The 18,705-nt window shown below is 43.9% G+C and overlaps 1 protein-coding gene across 5 annotated transcripts in view; it reads right to left on the bottom strand.

The window, feature by feature from the left end:
• LOC115201313 (myocardin-related transcription factor A) overlaps nucleotides 1-18,705 on the bottom strand; it is a 50,543-nt gene that overhangs the window by 19,937 nt on the left and 11,901 nt on the right. For 2 of the 5 annotated variants that reach the window (XM_029764835.1, XM_029764838.1), the window contains exon 1: nucleotides 2,532-3,233. The exons of 2 other annotated variants lie outside the window; for them this stretch is intronic. In XM_029764835.1, coding sequence (XP_029620695.1) covers nucleotides 2,532-2,664 — 133 coding nt within the window. In that variant the 5' untranslated portion in view covers nucleotides 2,665-3,233. Of the gene's footprint in view, nucleotides 1-2,531; nucleotides 3,234-13,158; nucleotides 13,469-18,705 lie in introns of those variants that run through there. One more of the 5 variants, XM_029764839.1, reaches the window with a different exon arrangement.

The raw sequence follows: 18,705 nt of genomic DNA, 5'->3' as shown, positions 1-18,705 counted from the left end.
CTCGGCGTACACATCACAGACAAACTGAAATGGTCCACCCACACAGACAGCGTGGTGAAGGCGCAACAGCGCCTCTTCAACCTCAGGAAGTTGAAGAAATTTGGCTTGTCACCAAGAACACTCAAACTTTTACAGATGCACAATCGAGAGCATCCTGTCGGGCTGTATCACCGCCTGGTATGGCAACTGCTCCGCCCACAACCGTAAGACTCTCCAGAAGGTAGTGAGGTCTGCACAACGCATCACCGGGGGCAAACTACCTCCCCTCCATGACACCTACACCACCCGATGTCACAGGAAGGCCAAAAAGATCATTAAGGACAACAACCAGCCGAGCCACTCCCTGTTCACACCACTACCATCCAGGAGGCGAGGTCAGTACAGGTGCATCAAAGCTGGGACCGAGAGACTGAAAAACAGCTTCTATCTCAAGGCCATCAAACTGTTAAACAGCCATCACTAACATTGAGTGGCTGCTGCCAACATACTGACTTATCTCTAGCCACTTAATAATAAAAAATTGGATGTAGTAAATGTATCACTAGTCACTTTAAACAATGCCACTTTATATAATGTTTACATACCCTACATTACTCATCTCATATGTATATACTGTACTCTATACCATCTACTGCATCTTACCTATGCCGTTCGGCCATCGCTCATCCATATATTTATATGTACATATTCTTATTCATTCCTTTACACTTGTGTGTATAAGGTAGTTGTTGTGAAATTGTTAGATTACTTGTTAGATATTACTGCACGGTCGGAACTAGAAGCACAAGCATTTCACTCGCATTAACATCTGCTAACCATGTGTATGTGACCAATAAAATTTATCTCAGGTGGGCTTGTAGGGTGAAGTAGCACAAAAATCACTCCCTCTATATAGAATGGAAATAAATAAATGTGGTCAATATGATCAATACTAACTTTGCATAATATTGGAGTCTATAGTGAATATTTATACCCCAAAACCATTGGTTTCCAAATATTTTATGAGTAGATTTTGCTAGTTGGTCTATTTCACCATAAATCACTGTTGTTCCAATTCAGCCCAGTATGCTTTGAAACACATAGGATAGTGTGTTGATATCTCTAATAGTCAATGAACATGATGAACTAACTAACAAATTAAGAAGAATAGCAGTACAGCAAATGTGAATCAGCTTTCAGATAATTGGTTCGAAGTTGTGTTATGTTATTTGTGCAAGGCTTCATATCAACAGAGTGGCAGCAGTTTTTTTGTTCTAACCCAGCAACAACACACCTGATTCAACTAATCATGTCTTGATTGAAGTATGATTAGTTCAAATCAGGTGTGTACTGGTTGGCAAGAACAAAAGCCTAAGTCCACAGTGATCTGTCGATATGATTGGACCCCCCCCCCCCCCTCCCTCCCTCAGCTTGTACGTTTTGAACATTTGGAAAATCATTCAAATGTATTATTTAATTTATTAGTATTTGGAACACCCATGGACTTAAAAAGGTACATTTGGAACCCATTAAGCCCAGTCCGGACACATTTGATCAAATATTGTTATGCCTTATTAATAAATGCTGTAAATAAAGTCATAAAACTTCACAAGATTAATCTTTCATTTTATCTCCACTTTTCTTACAAAAATCTGGACTGTATATGTTAGAAAAGTCTAAACTTAGATTTTGGTGACAAACTGGCAAAGACATAACAGTTCCCTTCAGTTCAGACCAACATCGATCCAAATACTAGTCCACATGTCTTCATGACCACTGAAAGCAACAGACAACTTCCACCATATACCCTTCCCCAATGAGATCCCTCTGGATCTGCAGCGGTCATATAGGAAGTAGGGCTATTTATTAGAATATTGGGACGAAGCCCAACTCTGGAGAGCGAGCGAGAGAGTGAGAGAGCGAGAGAGAGAGAGAAAAACAGTGTAGAGAGAAGATAGAACACAGAGAGAGAAAAGAAGCGGGAGGTGGGCCAACTGCTGGCCAACTTGGGCTAATCCCAGTGTGCTCATGTGTCATTAGGTCTAATAAATATGTCTGCTGACTGCCACTGTCCCCAAAGGGCCCCAGACCTGGCACAGCACCGCCCACACCTGCTGTGCACACACACACACACACACACACACGTCAACCTAGAAGTCTCCCTTATAAACTCGCAGGCGCACACAGCAGCCTAACACTTGGCATGGCCCTTGGAACATGTCTATTTGCAAAACACGCGGTAATGATCCAGTGAGCTCATCATTTGGACGTTAGCTTAACCATTACATAATACAACCAGGGAGTTACAGACAAACAGACATGAGGAATGACCAATGAACAGCTTATTATGGTTCATCAAATGCATCAATAAGAAAGGAGCAGGAAGAGGATGTATCAAAAGCTTGACAGAAGTCCTGTCACCATACAGAATCAAACCCAAAGCTGGCTAGACCATAAACTAGTGAATTATAAAATCGAGGGCTAGGCTCCAACTAAAACACAAATCAGATCAGATTTCCCCTCTACACTGGGTGTCTTCTAACCCCACCCACCTTCTTTGAGGCTGTGATAGGCATGTCTCTCATAATCCATCAAGTCCTGCTTGTCCAGCTCTTCCCCCATTGGAGGAGAGTCCAAGGGGGCGAGCTCAAAGGACAGGAAGTGGTTGGTGTCCAGCATGATCATTTAGACTTGATATTAATTATCTTTGTAAAAAAAAAAAATTTCAAATAGAGGTGTCGTCGTTCAAGTCTTGAATAGATGCTGATACAGCGGTGGCCAAAGATGTGGAGTGGGAGGCAGTCGATGGGTCTCTAAAAAGAGGTCTCGTCTGCAATACACGACATCCAAGAACGTATTGGTTTTCCTCTCACTAAGGTCGAGGCAGGGAGAAGACGTTCGTCTGATTCATTGCGTGTCCAGATTACTTCTGACTGTGCTTGTCAAAGGTTGATTAAGTAGCTTGAAATTTCGAATCAAAAGAGGGGATGTGATTTGACTCAAGAAAACTTGCCGTCTTCTGTCTTCCTGGTCAGAAATTCTATTTTCTTCTCTTTCTCTCTGTCCTTCCCTCGTTTCCTCTCGTCGTGACAGTCAGCTAGGAACGATAGAGCTGCTCTACTAAGGTGTCCAATGAGACGGTGGAAATCCACAGGGTAAAACCAAAGATGAAAAAGAGAGAGGGAGGAGAGAAAAAGGAGGGCAGCAGCAGGGACGAGAGCCCAGAGAGAGTGAGAGACTGCTCTGGTTGGAGCTCCTCACTCACTCACGACACACACACACACACACACGGTGGTGTTGGTGATAGAGTTCTCCTGCTCAGCTGTTGCCATTCATTCATGTCTCTGCCCACATACCTTCCCCCTTCACAGCTCAACCTACAGACCCAGCCTCCCCCCCAGAGAAAAGGGATTTGTTGATAAACAACAAAAAACATTTAACTCCACAGATGTTATACTGAAAACATACCTGAGACACATTTAAAGAAAAACTTGGTAATTGTGTTAACGGTTTTGATAAGTCATCATTCATGGTTAAATGCAAGAAACTTTATCAAATCAGTGACGGCAATAACAATGACCTCGAAGTACAACCGGTTTTAGATTTCTCTCAGTACTGTACTTGTTATTCTTTGATGGAACATATTGATACACTGAGTATCTATGGCTCTTCGGGAGATTTGCAACCTTTATCTAGTAGAACAAGTGCAATGGAATACATCATGCAACTCCTCTAGTGAGCTGCGGCAGGCAACTCCTATATCACATGCTGTAACACAGTGACAGAGATTATCGCAGAATCTACCTTTCAATCTTGACAATGCAGGTTACAGTCAAAGCTACTGCATTTGGGGCGACACGTTCTGTTCACAACCTGAACACATGCAAAGCTTTTCTGTCCTGTCTGTGGCTGCTCCAGAATGCTGCCGAGGTCCCCCCCCAACACTCCAACCCCCCCCTTCTCCCCCGCTCTCTGTGTTTTAAATAGTAGGGACAGCTGGCAATAGGGGGCTATATTCAGCTCAGTATCACCTGTGTGGCTGCTGGGTAGAGTTACTTACAGACACCCACACACGAACACACAATCATTTCAACTTTCACGGCCGGTGCGTTTATCCAGCGTGTACCCATAGTTTCGCCCCTCGCTGACTAACAGTTCTCATTGAAATACACGGACAGACTTGGATTCGTTTTTAGGCTGCTGACGTCTCTGCGTGTAGGTCTTATGATCAGGCCATGGTGGACAGACTGACCATAGAGAACAGAGCACCACCTTGACCAAACACACTTCACAGGAAGCAGTGTGAAACACAGGACCAAAGTCCACCGAGCTTTAGCCTACAACTTCCCAGTATGGAAACGACAAAAAAAAATATATAATACATTATATATATATATATATATATATATATATATATTTATTTATTTATTTATTTAACCAGGCAAGTCATTTAAGAACAAATTCGTATTTACAATGATGGCCTACCTCGAGAGATAGGACTGTCAGACCACTCCAAAGACACTGAGTAATACATGATCTGTCCTGACTATCATTATCACCATTATCACTGTACTGTGATTATCACAGCTATCTCCTCAGAGGAGAAAGGTAGTGTTGTAGTAAAGGTTTATGGTTTTAGGAGCAGCCCAGCCTAATGTGTGGGTGGTTTTATGGAACCTGGGTTTGAGGGTTAGGTTAGATTTTTAGGGTTAGATTGTCTGAGGCGTTCTGTCATTCTGCCATCAACTATCATTAGAGGACAACTGAGGCATAGTCTTGCGAGTCGTAGTTTGATGCCTCACACTAGGGCCGATTGAAGAGATTCCCTAAGGCCTAGTGTTTCCCACCTTCCCCTACCATAATATTAGGCAGACCGCTAAGCCAATGTATTTTTTTTAACATTTTAGCCAATAGGAATGCGATCTTATCCAGTGCATTCAGCTAAGGCAGGCAAGAAAAACAACAACAAAAAACACGTAACACCATCATCGCAAGTGAAACCCTTTTCCATGTTGTTACAGCAGGATACAGTATTCTTATGGAGTTCTCACTAATTCAATGCTCAGAGACATCCAGGGTAAGGCGGTCGGGCACTGACTCCCCCACACGAAGGTCACCTTGCTGGGTCGCCCTGCCCCAGTCCTGGAGAGAAGGCTGTAACGCCTGGATAGCCAGACTGATAACCTCCCACAACCCAGCCTCCTTTCCCTCCTTCTGTGCGTCTCTCTGTGTGTGTGTGTGTCAGCTCTAGTATGGGTGGGACTGCTAGAACCATGTCAGGCAGTACAGGCAAGTTAGCTTAAAACAGTCTATAGGTCTTGTACCTCTATGTTCACTCCCTCAGTCAGTCAGTCTCTTTATCCGTCGCTAAACGGACTGGATCTCAAAAACCCTGTGGCTGCAGCACTGGAGACGATATCTACCAGGTGTATAGTAAAAATCCAGTCCCATAATATGAGCAAAAACAACACACATCTTAAATAGGATAGTAGACCAACCACAGAGCGGCTAAAGCACAGAGGCACGCCCAGTCCCACTGATTTCAGTCCTAACAGATGAGGGGGATTGTATGTGGTTCGGCAGGCCTGACAGACTCCAACAAAGACCCTGGCTGTGGGTTCATTCCCTGTTAGGGGGGTAAGGTGGTATTATATCTGAGGAAGTCTGTTCACCCGAGTGGTAACAGAACAGTGGGCTGTTTCACAAGGTAGGCAAAGTATGTAAATAGAAGGGTTTGATTGTGTGATAGTAAGGAGACATTCAAAAAGTGTCACAACTGTTTACTTCTCAACACAACACACCTCACTATTCAGCAGAGTGGGTAAGAGAGGAAAGGACACAGACAGCGGGGTAGACAGACACAAAGACACTCAGGCAGTGGGGTAGACAGACAGAGAAACACTGAGGGGTAGACAAAGAAAGAGTCCGCAGAAAAAAAGGAGGGGGAAGGAGAGGGAAGGACATTTTATTTAATGTTTATTGAACCAGGCAAGTCAGTTAACAACAAATTCTTATTTACAATGACGGCCTACCCCGGCCAAACCCTAACGACGCTGGGCCAATTGTGCGCCGCCCTATGGGACTCCCAATCCCGGCCGGATGTGATACAGCCTGGAATCGAACCAGGGTCTGTAGTGACGCCTGTAGCACTGAGATGCAGGGCATTAGACCGCTGCGCCACTTGGGAGCCCCCTAAACAGCTACAGGAGGTAAGGTTGCCAAATTCAGGGCTGCTGTTAGCATTTGTTAATATGGTGCAGCAGAGCACGAGGGAGGGAGGGAGGGAGGGAAAAGGAGAGTAGAGCGAGAGGGAGCGAAAGAAAGAGGGAGCGAGGGGGTTCCTTTTCCAGGCACTACATTTCTGGATGAACATCTGAGATGACTTTATTCTGCACCCCATCACTCCCTAGTTCACTTCACAGAAAACACATTCCATATCCTTCCCATCACGGTAACAGTCCACCCCCTAAAGTACCAGCAGGCGTGCAGTCTGGAACATGGAACTTGTTACATGTGGCGTAGAAGAGACAAGAACAGTTTGATTCATTGAGAAAGAAAAGGAAGATTCATGTGAAAAGAAAACCGCTGTGTCAAACAGAGAACAGCAAAGACAGATTCATTTTGTGATGGTTACTTCTAAAATATGGATCAAATTACTCGACCGCAAGAGTCTTTAAAGTAATGTGTTCCTTAAAATATACCCATCACCTCTGTGGTTAAACGGATGGATTCTTCCTCTCCTCCTTTCCTTGTAGCAGAGGCCCTTCTGTGTTGGTCCAGCAACAATGGGAAGACTTTACACACTGTGATTAATATCAGTGGAGGCTGCTGAGGGGAGGACGGCTCATAATAATGGCTGAAACAGACGAACGGAATGGCATCCAACACAAGCCCGTTCTCCCCAACATATAAAGCTACATTGACCTTAACCTATCAGTGTGTAGGGGAAACATAACCTAACTGATATACAGGAGACCTAACCTCATTCCTCCAATGTGTTCAGCGCTACAACCAGACAAGGCAAAGTACTAACATTAGAGGCTCACTAACAATACATCCCACTAACTGTATATCAAGCTAACTAGAAAACACAAAACAAACAGTGAGGGAAAAAAGTATTTGATCCCCTGCTGATTTTGTACGTTTGCCCACTGACAAAGAAATGATCAGTCTATAATTTTAATGGTAGGTTTATTTGGACAGTGAGAGACAGAATAACAACAAAAATCCAGAAAAACACGTCAAAAATGTTATAAATTCATTTGCATTTTAATGAGGGAAATAAGTATCTGGCCCCTTTGCAAAACATGACTTAGTACTTGGTGGCAAAACCCTTGTTGGCAATCGCAGAGGTCAGACGTTTCTTGTAGTTGGCCACCAGGTTTGCACACATCTCAGGAGGAATTTTGTCCCACTCCTCTTTGCGGATCTTCTCCAAGTCATTAAGGTTTCGAGGCTGACGTTTGGCAACTCGAACCTTCAGCTCCCTCCACAGATTTTCTATGGGATTAAGGTCTGGAGACTGGCTAGGCCACTCCAGGACCTTAATGTGCTTCTTCTTGAGCCACTCCTTTGTTGCCTTGGCTGTGTGTTTTGGGTCATTGTCATGCTGGAATACCCATCCACGACCCATTTTCAATGCCCTGGCTGAGGGAAGGAGGTTCTCACCCAAGATTTGACGGTACATGGCCCCGTCCATCGTCCCTTTGATGCGGTGAAGTTGTCCTGTCCCCTTAGCAGAAAAACACCCTCAAAGCATAATGTTTCCACCTCCATGTTTGACGGTGGGGATGGTGTTCTTGGGGTCATAGGCAGCATTCCTCCTCCTCCAAACACGGCGAGTTGAGTTGATGCCAAAGAGCTCCATTTTGGTCTCATCTGACCACAACACTTTCACCCAGTTGTCCTCTGAATCATTCAGATGTTCATTGGCAAACTTCAGACGGGCATGTATATGTGCTTTCTTGAGCAGGGGGACCTTGCGGGCGCTGCAGGATTTCAGTTCTTCACGGCGTAGTGTGTTACTAATTGTTTTCTTGGTGACTATGGTCCCAGCTGCCTTGAGATCATTGACAAGATCCTCCCGTGTAGTTCTGGGCTGATTCCTCACCGTTCTCATGATCATTGCAACTCCACGAAATGAGCTCTTGCATGGAGCCCCAGGCCGAGGGAGATTGACAGTTCTTTTGTGTTTCTTCCATTTGCGAATAATCGCACCAACTGTTGTCACCTTCTCACCAAGCTGCTTGGCGATGGTCTTGTAGCCCATTCCAACCTTGTGTAGGTCTACAATCTTGTCCCTGACATCCTTGGAGAGCTCTTTGGTCTTGGCCATGGTGGAGAGTTTGGAATCTGATTGATTGATTCCTTCTGTAGACAGGTGTCTTTTATACAGGTAACAAACTGAGATTAGGAGCACTCCCTTTAAGAGTGTGCTCCTAATCTCAGCTCGTTACCTGTATAAAAAGACACCTGGGAGCCAGAAATCTTTCTGATTGAGAGGGGGTCAAATACTTATTTTCCTCATTAAAATGCAAATCAATTTATAACATTTTTGACATGCGTTTTTTTGTTGTTATTCTGTCTCTCACTGTTCAAATAAACCTACCATTAAACTTAGACTGATCATTTCTTTGTCAGTGGGCAAACGTACAAAATCAGCAGGGGATCAAATACTTTTTCCCCTCACTGTAGGAGCCTACAATAATACACCAGTAAATTACACTTGTGGCAAAGGCCAAGTTATCATAAAGGTTTATATCCAGATACATCATCAGAACCAACCTGAAGTGCAAACAGGCATGTCAGTGAGTTTTAATGTTAAGAGATTGTGCACATTGATCATGTGAAAGCAGTGACACACTAACTGATAAGATACAACGTCTTTTTAGTAGAATGAAAGTCTACAGAGGAGAGGCCCTAGCATTGTACGGTTTACACCTCTTGGTTATCAGCACAATTCACTTCCTTCAGGATGACTCATAATAACAAACCAATGTCCACAATGACTTCTCAGTCAGAGATTAATAAACTGGAACGTTTAGGACAGTGTTTACTATGAATCACTAGGTAAAGTCTATTCTATACAGACAGACACATCATTTGTGTACGGATAATAGGAGCGTGAGAAATCAAAGAGTTTCCAAGTGAAAATAGACACTGCATTGTATGTGTGATATGTTTAGAAATGTGTGAATATTTATGAATGTGTTGATCTACAGTACCAGTCAATGTGGGAACTCCTTCAAGACGGTTGGAAAATCATTCCAGGTGAAGCTGGTTGAGAGAATGCCAACAGTGTGCAAAGCTGTCATCAAGGCAAAAGGTGGCTACTTTGAAGAATCTCAAGTATAAAATATTTTGATTTGTTTACCACTTTTGTGGTTACTACATATGTGTTATTTCATAGTTGATGTCTTCACTATTATTCTACAATGTAGAAAACAGTAAAAATAAAGAAAAACCCTGGAATGAGTACTGTATGTATGTGTACATTGTAATGTGTGTGTTTGTGCATGTGTACGTGCGGATGAACATCTTTCCACTGTATTCATAGCAGCTGTTACAAAGAGCAACAGGCTGCGGTTGGCTGATTAAGCAGTTTCCGTAGTTTAAGGGGAGAACCTATCCCAGGAGATTGTTCAGTTGTGCTCAGAGTTTTTATTACTGAATGACTATTGGATAACAACTAGAATCTGTAATTACGTAACTACACTGTGTTGGTGATGGCACTGTGATATGTGCTGTGCTCTGTCAGTGCATGTCTATTTCTTAACAGTAACAAGTCTTGTGTTGGCTTGGTGTGCGTGCGTGCGTATTTTGCAAGAGTATGTACAGTGCATTCGGAAAGTATTCAGACCCCTTCCCTTTTTCCACTTTGTTACATTACAGCCTTATTCTAAAATGCATGAAACATTTTTGTCCCCTCAATCTACACACAATACCCCATAATGACAAAGCAAAAATGTGTAGTTTGTTTAACTTTTTTTTTTTAAAGGAAAAAAACAGAAAAACCTAATTTTCATAAGTATTCAGACCCTTTGCTAGGAGACTCGAAATTGAGCTCAGGTGCATCCTGTTCCCATTCATCATCTTCAAGATGTTTCAACAACTTGATTGGAGTCCACCTGTGGTAAATTCAATTGATTGGACATGATTTGGAAAGGCACACATCTGTCTAAATAAGGTCCCACAGTTGACAGTGCATGTCAGAGCAAAAACCAAGCTTTGAGGTTGAACGAATTGTCCATAGAGCTCCGAGACAGGATTGTGTTGAGGCACAGATCTGGGGAAGGGTACCAAAAAATGTCTGCAGCATTGAAGGTCCAAGAACACAGTGGCCTCCATCATTCTTAAATGGAAGTTTGGAACCACTAAGACTCTACCTAGAGCTGGCCGCCCGGCCAAACTGAGCAATCGGGGGAGAAGGGCCTTGGTCAGGGAGGTGACTAAGAACCCGATGGTCACTCTGACAGAGCTCTAGAGGTCCTCTGTGGATATGGGAGAATCTTCCAGAAGGACAACCATCTCTCTGCAGCACTCCACCAATCAGGCCTTTATGGTAGAGTGGCCAGACAGAAGCCACTCCTCAGTAAACAGCACGACAGCCCGCTTGAAATTTACCAAAAGGCATCTAAAGACTCAGACCATGAGAAACAAGATTCTCTAGTCTGATGAAACCAAAATTGAACTCTTTGGCCTGAATGGCAAGCGTCCCATCTGGAGGAAACCTGGCACCATCCCTACGGTGAAGCATGATGGTGGTAGCATCATGCTGTGCGGATTTTTCAGCGGCAGGGACTGGGAGACTAGTCAGGATCAAGGGAAAGATGAACGGAGCAAAGTACAGAGAGATCATTGATGAAGTCCTAAGCACACTGGAGCAAGTTTTCAGACTTTGGCGAAGGTTCAAACAGCCAAGACAATGCAGGAGTGGCTTCGGGACAAGTCTCTGAATGTCCTTGATTGGCCAAGCCAGAGCCCGGACTTGAACCCGATCGAACATCTCTGGAGAGACCTGAAAATAGATGTGCAGCGACACTCACCATCCAACCCGACAGAACTTGAAAGGATCTGTGGAGAAGAATGGGAGAAACTTCTCAAAAACAGGTGTGCCAAGCTTGTAGCGTCATACCCAAGAAGACTTGAGGCTGTAATCGCTGCCAAAGGTGCTTCAACAAAGTACTGAGTAAAGGGTCTGAATACCTTTTTCTTTTTCTTCTTCTTCTTCTTCTTTTTTCTCCCCTAAAAACCTGTTTTAGCTTTGTCATTATGGGGTATTGTGTGTAGATTGATGAGGGGGAAAAACGATTTAATCAATTTTAGAACAAGGCTGTAACGTAACAGAATGTGGAAAAAGGGAAGGGGTCTCAATACATTCCGAATGCACTTTATAGGTGTTTTGACTGCATTGTATTTATGTAAATGAGCCAGTAACAGAGATAGCCAAAAATACAATCGCCACAAGGACGGAGAGATCGAGACAAACGGAGGGAAAAGGGGGATGGAAGTGGGAAAAGAGGGGGGCAAATAGAAGTCTGTGTGCTGCTGTAAATGAGTGGATGTCACAAACAGCTGTGTGTCTCGCCCACATTAGCTAAGCAGGGACAGGGAGGCCCCTCTAGCTCCTTTTTCCTCTCCCTCAACCTTTTCCTGCGCTCCTGTCCCCGTTTTGTTCCTCTCTCTCTCCTCGTCCCTTTTCCCTCCCCGTCCGTCCATCTCTCCCTCTCCACCGTCTCCTCCTTTCCCCTCTCTGCTCAGGGCCAGTGAGAGCGTGCTGGAGCCTCTACAGTATGCTGGGCTGGCTGGCTGCTTGGCACTCTTCCCTCTCTATTACATAAACTCAACCACACAGCTCCTCTACAGCCTACCACTGCTGCTAGAAAGCGCCACAGCTTACAGGCTGCCTCCACTCACACTATACCCACACTAAGGGCAGCGGGAGAGGGGGACAGAATGTGGGAGTGGGACATCTAGGGTACTTTCTAAGTTTCCATACAATGTGTTGTTTTGTGTACATTTACGTAATTATTTATGTAGCCAGAATCCTACTAATGAAAACGTAACTTTTTCCCATGTAATGGGATATTCTAAAATCGGCAGGCAGGCTAAGAATCTATATTCTTCAAATAAATGTTGTACCTCTAACCATAAAAAAATCACTAGGCCTGTACTGCACGGGGAGGTGTTGATTTGACAGAATGTATTCCGAAAGAACAGATGACTGTTTCCCCCATTGGCTCCAGGCTCTCCGTCATTGCCCTAGTAGTCTAGTTTAGACGAATCAGAGCCACACACCTTTAGCCATGCATTAACATACCCCACCTTGCTTTGTTGCCAGGTGTGGGGGTTGGTGGTGGTCTGGGAAGTAGCAGAGGTGAACCGTCTCTAGTCTCTCCTATTCATTACTGACAGACAGATAGACATGACTGATGACCAGCCCCTGCCAACCCTGGAGCCAGCCTGTTTAACATGACAAGCCCTCAGCTGGGCTGGGCTCCACAACACAACACCCAGGACAATCACAGCGAGTCAATCAGTCAATCAACCTCTCTGGGGGTTGCAGGTCTAGCTCTGTGCTTTGCTACTAACAGATGATCTGAGAGCAACTCTTCCAATCCCAAACCAAACTCTATAAGAGCCAAAAAAGCTGAGAAAACAGGACAGTGTCCCAAATCTCTCCTGATGGAGTGGGAGTCATAACAGCCAAGCCAGCTGCTTTCAATGAGGCGCTGTCGTCTCAGAGAGAACAGTCAAATTCATCACCCCCACCAACCTGCCACCCTCCAGCCCAGCCTCCCCTGTTAGCAGGAACACCCTCCAGGGCACCCCGGCCTTCCCATATCAGAAATAAATGTAATGGAAATACATCATAATAATTGTATAATAGCTTCCGAATATGTTTTAAAACCATGCTAATGTTGGCGGGCTGGGAATGACAGAATGATTACAGTTATTTTTATTTGTTCAATTGGCCTTGAGATTAAAGAGCGGCTGTGAAACTTTAACACAGAGCAATATGTACTTTACATAGCGGAGAGCCTGGCCATTGAACAACAACACTGCCGCTATGACATTACGCACACATACACACTTGACCTACTGGTACAGATATACTGACACCTGAGTGACAACATCCACAGCTGATATAAACAAATACTCCACAATAAGACACTTTACCTGAGTGTATGGCCATATCCCTTTTCCCTAGAAGGATAAAGTACAACCTTCCTCCAAGTTTAGCGATCCATACTCCTCAGAGAACAGCAGGAAAGAGAGGCTACCGGCAGAGTTGCGTTTCCAAGACCAAAACAGTTTCCACGGCAGTCCCGGCACCCCTTCCTGTAGAATAAATTCTCCACGAGAACTACAAACAACACGGCGTGTTTGTGAGTGTGCGTGTAGCCCACTTCTTCTAACACTGGCTGCAGCCAATCCCTGCCTGTTGTACCTGTCTGCGAGTGTGTGCACGCCCTGACAGAAAGGGTGTGTGTAGGTCTGTGTTTGAGGCAGTGAGTTTTTCTTCTTCTTCCTCATTGCTCCTTGGATTCCATCCAAGTCCAGGCCCAAGTTCCTAACCTCTCTGGGGCAACACCTACTTTTTCCCGCTCGGTGCCATTTTTTTTCTCTTTAGAAAGGCAGGCAGGCTGCAGGCAGAATGTCACTGCTGTTGTTGCTCAGGCAGAATACTTAAAAGTCCAGGAGAAAACATGAGGGAAAACACTGGTGCCTGCCGATCTGCATTCCAGATCACCTTTTGGCCTCAAATATTATCACTACTGCCCTCCATTCTCTCGCTCTTCCTGTTTTCCTCTGTCTGCATCGTTCCTTCCTTCTCTATATCCTACAGAATTATGCAATTCCATCTTTCGGGTGACTCCCCTCTTTTCATTCCCCACTCTCCTCCTCCTCCAATATTTCTACATCCCCCTCTATTGAAAACCCCTTACACCTCCAAGTTGTAAATGACCTCAAAAGGCATTATTCCACCATGTTCTCATACTCTCGCCACAAAGTTCTAGTGGATTAGAAAACACTGCTATCGCCCTTCTCACTCAGGGCCACGTTATCATAAAGAAAAGTGCTAACGTTAATCAACATTTGCCCTTTTCTTTCTATCTTTCCTCCTTTCTCTGACAAATAGGCCTAGACACACACACACACACACACACACACACACACACGCTGAACGCTGACCCCCGACTCAACCCTGACATGAAAGCCTGTAAATATTCACTTGAGAAACCTTCAGCAGCCCTCCTCTCTAAAGCAAGGTACTGTGGAATGAGAGATTGCATAACTCTACTTGAAGACAGAGAGAGAGTCCCAACCTATTTCCCATTTAGTGCACTGCTTGGGCTACCCATCGGTCCTAGTAAAAAAAATAGTGCACTATGAATATAGTGCCATTTGGGACACAACCCATAGCTACCATGCAGAGGCCACTAAGATGGTAGTAGACGAGATAGATGTAATGGACTTATAGCCTTGCTAACATTCCTGTGTCTCGCTTCCACCATGTTGTGTCAGATAAGAGACTAGGAAGGTCCTGCTACAACACGTCTGCTACTGTCAGCCAGCCTGTACGAAGCGTTAGTAGCCCAGGTAGGCAGTGTTTAAAACGAGGAGTGGTGCCCTTGGGCTGGGGGAGTGAGTGGGGAGTGGGGGTTAAACACTAAAACTCAACCTTTTATCCTTGTAATTCCCTTTGCAGGGAGGGTCTATTCATCCTGGCCTTGACTGAGACTCCCATCTGGCTCTTAAGCAAATCTTGTTAAGCAAACTCATTGTACCTTCAGTTTCACTCTCCTTACGTTAAGCTGATCATGTCTCATTGAGATACAATCTAGGCATATTTTACAAGAAGGACCTGTTCAAGATAACAGCAGTTCCACATAAATACATCAACTCCATCATCATGAACAGTATTACTGTCTCAGTATCAGCAATGATCCTTCACTTCCCCTCCTCTATGGCATTCTACATCTCCTTCACCCTCATCTGCCCACCGAATCGCCATCTCGCTGAACCCTCTCCTGTGGAGACGTAACCTGGCCACTGTATATGGCTGGGAGAGCTGTACAGACCTCATACTGAACTCCTGCTGTTCATGCAGGAGATGGGCATTTTTAAAAAAAAAAGTACTATTCCAATAATATCATGACATTTCTTCGGAAATTAGGATAGTCTAAATATGTTTTTTTGTAACTTTGTTTAAACTTGGACACTTGCTTGCTACGCAGCTCGAGCAACTCAAGAGAGCGCTTTAGCAAGGCGGGGGATGGGCAGGTGTTTGACATGGGAGACAGAGACAAAAAGTAGCCACTGACTCACGACAGTTAGACAAACGTGTACATTTCATAGGTTATCTATCATCAAATCGATGTAAGGAAGCTAGCTAAAAAAGCCAGCTAGCTTGGCTAGTTGAGGCTATTTTGCTGCGCTCCCCGTTCTTGTCTACAACAATTCCACTCAGATTAAACAGCCTACCTGTCGGTTGCTCATTGTTGCCTACTGCTTCTCATTTACCTAACTATATTCCATAATTTTTCTGACCGTAATGAGCATAACAGTGGAAAGTAGGGATGTTGAGGGTGCTGCAGCACCCCCTGATAAAGTAAAATAATACTTTTTAAAACGTTTGTGCACTGGGCCTTAATTACTCCTGTATGAGCGGACAAAAATGGTAGTTAGCAGCACAGGCAGAAAAATTCTCACCACCACTTTGGTCAACAAAAAAATGAATGGCTTATTTGCTATGTGAGGTTTATTTTTCGTAATGCTTAAGTTGTTAGGAGTGTACTGATGTAAGTAGGACACGTGACACCCCGGAAACTTTGAGAAAAAACACTATCATAATTGTCTCGAGATGACTACGCATATTCAAGGCACGAGGCTAGTAGCATAGCATCTCTCTCCACTGATTACAGGCGGTTGACATCAACAACCCTCATAGAATATTCCAAAAATAATTACAATAATGAAATGTATCTACCTGTCCAAAGAAAGGATATGTGGGAGCTAGACAGCCCGCAGTGCCGCTTTGTGGACAATTTCACTTAATTAAAAAAATATATATATTGTAGGGCTTCCCTCATGCCCCTTTTCATGACGGTGCTAGCAGCCACGTGACTGAGTGCTAGCTAGCTAGCTAGCAACCGGAACATTAACAAGTAGTGAGTGGAGTTACAAACGGACTGTACTAAACAAGTTAAATGTCTTACCTGTGATTAAACGTTTTGCACATGTATACTTGTACACTAGGTCCCCACATTTCCCATACCGAATAGCCTTAAGCCACAGGGCTCTTCTCGCAGGCTCTATTTCCCTATCTGGGACCACTGCGAACAGTAGATCAAGATATTTCAGTGGTGTAAAGTACTTAAGTAAAAATACTTTAAAGTACTACTTAAGTCGTTTTTTGGGGTATCTGTACTTTTCGATTTATATATTTTTGACAACTTATGTATTTTTTTTACTTCACACATTTTTCCCTGACACCCAAAAGTACTTGTTACAGTGCATTCGGAAAGTATTCAGACCCCTTCACTTTTCCCACCCTTCACCTGGCTAATACCATCCCTACGGTGAAGCATTGTGGCAGATCATGCTGTGGGGATGTTTTTCAGCGGCAGGGACTGGGAGACCAGTCAGGATCAAGGTAAAGACAAAGGGAGGAAAGCACAGAGAGATCCTCAGGACCTCAGACCAGCGCGAAGGTTCACCTTCCAACAGGACAATGACCCTAAGCACACAGGCAAGACAACGCAGGAGTGGCTTCGGGACATGTCTCAATGTCCTTGAGTGGCCCAGCCAGAGCCCGGACTTGAACCCGATCGAACATCTCTGGAGACCTGAAAATAGCTGTGCAGCGACGCTCACCATCCAACCTGACAGAGCTTGAGAGGATCTGCAGAGAAGAATGGGAGAAACTCCCCAAATACAGGTGTGCCAAGCTTGTAGCGTCATACACAAGAAGACTCGAGGCTGTAATCGCTGCCAAAGGTGCTTCAACAAAGTACTGAGTAAAGGGTCTGAATACTTATGTAAATGTGATTTCAGCTAGTGATGCACCAATATGTCATTTTTAGCCGATACCAATATTTTCCTTGCCCCCCAAAAAAACAGTACAGATATTTAAAATTTGAGCGGCCTTTTAAGCATTCTGGTACAGTTAAATAGTTAACACACACACACGGACGCAGCGGTCTAAGGCACTGCATCTCAGTGCAAGAGGCATAACAACAGTCCCTGGTTCGAATCCAGGCTGTATCACATCCAGCCGTGATTGGGAGTCCCATAGGGCGGTGCACAATTGGCCCAGGGTCGTCCAGGCCGTCATTGTAAATAAGAATTTGTTCTTAACGGACTTGCCTAGTTAAATAAAAGGTTACACACACACACCACACTGACTAAAAAGTTATTTTGTTGGCATTTACGCATGTCCCCATTACCAGTAAACAATCAAAACCTATTTCTTTCACTTACTTGCTATGCTGTTACGTTGTTCATTTGTTCAGTCGTTTCATTCACAACCAGGATTTCTAGGGAACGCCATTTGTGTCTTTGCGTGTAAAAAAAAACAACACTATTTGACGAGTTAAATAAGCTTGTTGACCAATCAGGACCTGAATATGACTGCACGTCACAGAATAATTTAACGCGTTCATAACTTTTTTTACATAGTTATTACACATTGATTACACTATCACTCATATTTCCTATGTCACAATTCATCGATACGTATGCTATGATGCTGGTAAAGTTGTCTCGCGCACCTACAGTGCTGGTCATAAAAAAAAGCTAGCTAGCTAATGGATGCAAACAATGTTCTTCCCCAAAAACACAGCAAAAAACTGTTTCAGTAGCTATAGCTAGCTAGCTAACTAACTACACAACTAGGTGTCATCTAAAATAACCCTAATTTATATGACAGTTCTTATTTGATTAATGGTGGTCGAACCCATCTATGTGAAGATAGCCACAATAAGGATTAGCCACAATAGTAGAATTTGCGGTTAGCCTTCAAAATAAAAGTACGGAATAATTATACTATTTGTATTCATTTGCATCACTGTCAATGATATACTTTTATTTTGAAGGCAAACCGCAAAAATCGACTATTATGGTAATCCTTATTGTGGCTAGTTTCACAACACATAACCTGGTCCGGTCGAGCCTCACTTGCCAGATGAAGCTAGCTGGCTGCTTATAACGTTAGCTTTGGGCAACAGGGTTAAGTAGCTGGCTAGCTATTTATTTTCATGAACTGAAGTTCAATTTCAATAGGTGAACAACAAGTGCTAATCCTAGCTAATACTTACTCACAAGGACTTCTAAATCATTGCTAAGAATAATGAAAATGACTGCAGTTTCTACTGGTCATTGTTTTCAGGCTGGTTGTATTGGTGCTAGCTAGTTACCAAGCTAAAGCTAGCTACCCCAGAAGTTGCGGTCGAAGAAATAATGCTTTATTACCAACGCGGTATTGTAAACACATCGTTCGTGTCTGGGGTTTGCAGACTTTTTTTCTACAGCTTTGACAGTGCAACTGTGTCTTTTTTGACACGCAAAGACCCAAATGGAGTTCCATAGTATGTATGTCGTGAAGCTAATAGCAGTGACGCTATTACTGTGCAACTCCGGTAGGGCAACATTTGAAAAATAGTGCACTTGGTAGTGTGTACCAGTGCTCGAACAGTTGGTGAAAGCCAACATCACCCACGA

Source organism: Salmo trutta, chromosome 10, assembly GCF_901001165.1.
Source record: "Salmo trutta chromosome 10, fSalTru1.1, whole genome shotgun sequence".
In the NCBI taxonomy this organism is placed as follows: Eukaryota; Metazoa; Chordata; class Actinopteri; order Salmoniformes; family Salmonidae; genus Salmo; species Salmo trutta.
The sequence above is the reverse complement of the archived record's forward strand: the minus strand, read 5'-3'. Positions and strand labels throughout refer to the sequence as shown.